General features: G+C 45.9%; 1 protein-coding gene across 1 annotated transcript in view; it reads right to left on the bottom strand.

Moving 5' to 3' along the window:
* The window catches only part of NIPA1 (non imprinted in Prader-Willi/Angelman syndrome 1), a 66,877-nt gene that overhangs the window by 5,627 nt on the left and 59,024 nt on the right, over positions 1–2,226 (bottom strand). Inside the window, exon 4 of the mRNA XM_011942890.1 lies at positions 448–608. Coding sequence (XP_011798280.1) covers positions 448–608 — 161 coding nt within the window. The remainder of the gene's footprint in view (positions 1–447; positions 609–2,226) is intronic.

Here is a 2,226-nt window from a genome sequence, read left to right as displayed (position 1 = left end):
AAAAAAAAAAATATATATATATATATATAAACAGGGCTATATGAGGAATCTAAACGTTTAAGAGAGCGAAGTGCTGAGGTGGAGACAGACCGGGCACACCAGGAAAGGCATGTGGGGAGGGGCGGGTGGCAGTCAGACTTGGGAGGGTAGCCCAAGGGGAACCACTGTGGGAAGGGAAGGCGCCCATGCACAAGGTCCCAGAAGAGAACCCGAAGGAATGCCAGGCCACGGAGGCTCCCCGCAGCGCGTGAGGATCGGGAAGGAGGGTGAGGGCAGAGGGCCAGCCTGCGAGCGCAGCCCCTGATGCACGTGCCCAGAGGACGCAGATCTACAGGAACAGATCAGGGTGGACACATGGTTCCTCTGCCCTGCCAGGAAGTGTCCAATTTGAAGACGTTGGGACTCCTAGTGCAAACTTTCTTGGCAGTGCTGCTAGAAAGGAATTACCTGGGTTGGTCAGCTTCTCCTCCAGTTCAGCCTGAGTCGTCACACTCTCAGACTTTGGGGAGTGGATAATGAGCACAACAGAGCCTGCACAGCTTAGCAGGCACCCCAACTTGCCCAAGATGTTGAGCTTTTCCTTCAGGAGATAGGAAGCTAAAATGGACCTTTATTGAAAAAAGAGAAATCATTCAAGGTTAAACCAAATTACCTGACCTTTCTTCTAACAGCAGATATTTTATCTAGAAAAACCATTTTCTTTTTCTTCTTTTTTTCCCTTTAAGAGACCACCTCTCACTCTGTTGCCCAGGCTAGAGTGCAGTATGCAATCATAGCTCACCACAAGCTTAAACTCCTGGGCTCAAGTGATCCTCCTGCCTCAGCCACTGGAGTAGCTGGGACTACAGGTGCATGCCACCACACCCAGCTAATTTTTTAAAAATTTTGTGTAGAGACTGGGTCTCACTAGATTGCCCAGGCAAGTCTCAAACTCCTGGGCTCAAACAATCCTCTTGCCTTGGCCTCCCAAACTGCTGGAATCATAGCTGGGAGCCACCATGCCTGGCCAGGATTTTCTCACCAATTCCACGTATAACCACTACGTAGTTAATGATACACACAACTTACACCACTATATTACTATGTCAGCACATATAAAATATATCAGAGTATAAAAAGTTTTATGATTGACCAAAAATAAAAGCAATGCTTCCTTACTTATAAAAGGAGCCAATCAAAAATACTAATATCTATGCTACGTGGAAAAGTAGGGTACAAAAACTGTCAAAATAATCATAAGTAATGCATGATAAAAACACAAAAGAAGTAAAAAATGCACAAACAAAAGAAAAAATAAAAATGCTAACAGTAATAGCAGTATAGTAGAAGTAGTAGGGGTGGTTATTTCCTCTAACACTGAAAACTTTTAAAAAGCGGTCACATTACTAATGTATTCTTCAAAAACATCTATAATCTTCAGGCTGCTAATGTGTTTCTTCTCTTATCTCCCTGTGCAGTTAGTATACGATCTGAATTGGAACACCTTGCCCTCAGTAAGTCACAGGACTGGTCATTCTCACTTCACTCATGTCTGTGCTGAAGATGGTCAGAAAACAGGAACGTCCAGGAGGGCATACCAGGCTCAGGTATGGACCGGATTACTTCCTTTAACATTATTTTAAAAATAAGGAAACTTGAGCCTCAGAAAGGGTCAGCATTGAACCTAAGGCCACAAAGCTAACAAGAGATACAAGCGTGGTGGTGACACACCTGCAGGTCCTCAACGGCCTGCTTTTCCCTTGTACCGCTTCACATCCTTGTCCCTAGATAGCCTGTTCTTAAGAAGCTCCCAACAGTGTCGTTGGGGAAAGAAGCGTCATCACTGAAAGAAACAACAAAAGACATACGAATACACGACTAGATGTTAAATAGAGAAGCTCCACTGAGTAGCTGCCGAGAAAAGTAGAAGCCAGAAACGCAGGGGGCTCACAGGGCAAAAAGTGGGCCTGGAACTGGGTGGACTATGACAAGGTGGGAAAGGGCTGCTATGCACCAAAGTGGAAAGTATGAGCCATAAGGCCAAATCATCTCTTACTCCATTGTGGAAGACCAGAGGACAGTGCCATTTTCATCATCCATTCATTTATTGAGACAGAGTCTCACTCTGTCACCCAGGCTGGAGTGCAGTGGTGCGATCTCAACTCACTGCAACCTCTGCCTCCCGGGTTCAAGCGATTCTCCTGCCTCAGCCTCCCGAGTAGCTGGGATTACAGGTGCCCGCCACCA

The sequence above is a fragment of the Colobus angolensis genome, unplaced genomic scaffold (assembly GCF_000951035.1).
Source record: "Colobus angolensis palliatus isolate OR3802 unplaced genomic scaffold, Cang.pa_1.0 Scaffold211, whole genome shotgun sequence".
Lineage (NCBI taxonomy): Eukaryota > Metazoa > Chordata > Mammalia > Primates > Cercopithecidae > Colobus > Colobus angolensis.
The sequence above is the reverse complement of the archived record's forward strand: the minus strand, read 5'-3'. Positions and strand labels throughout refer to the sequence as shown.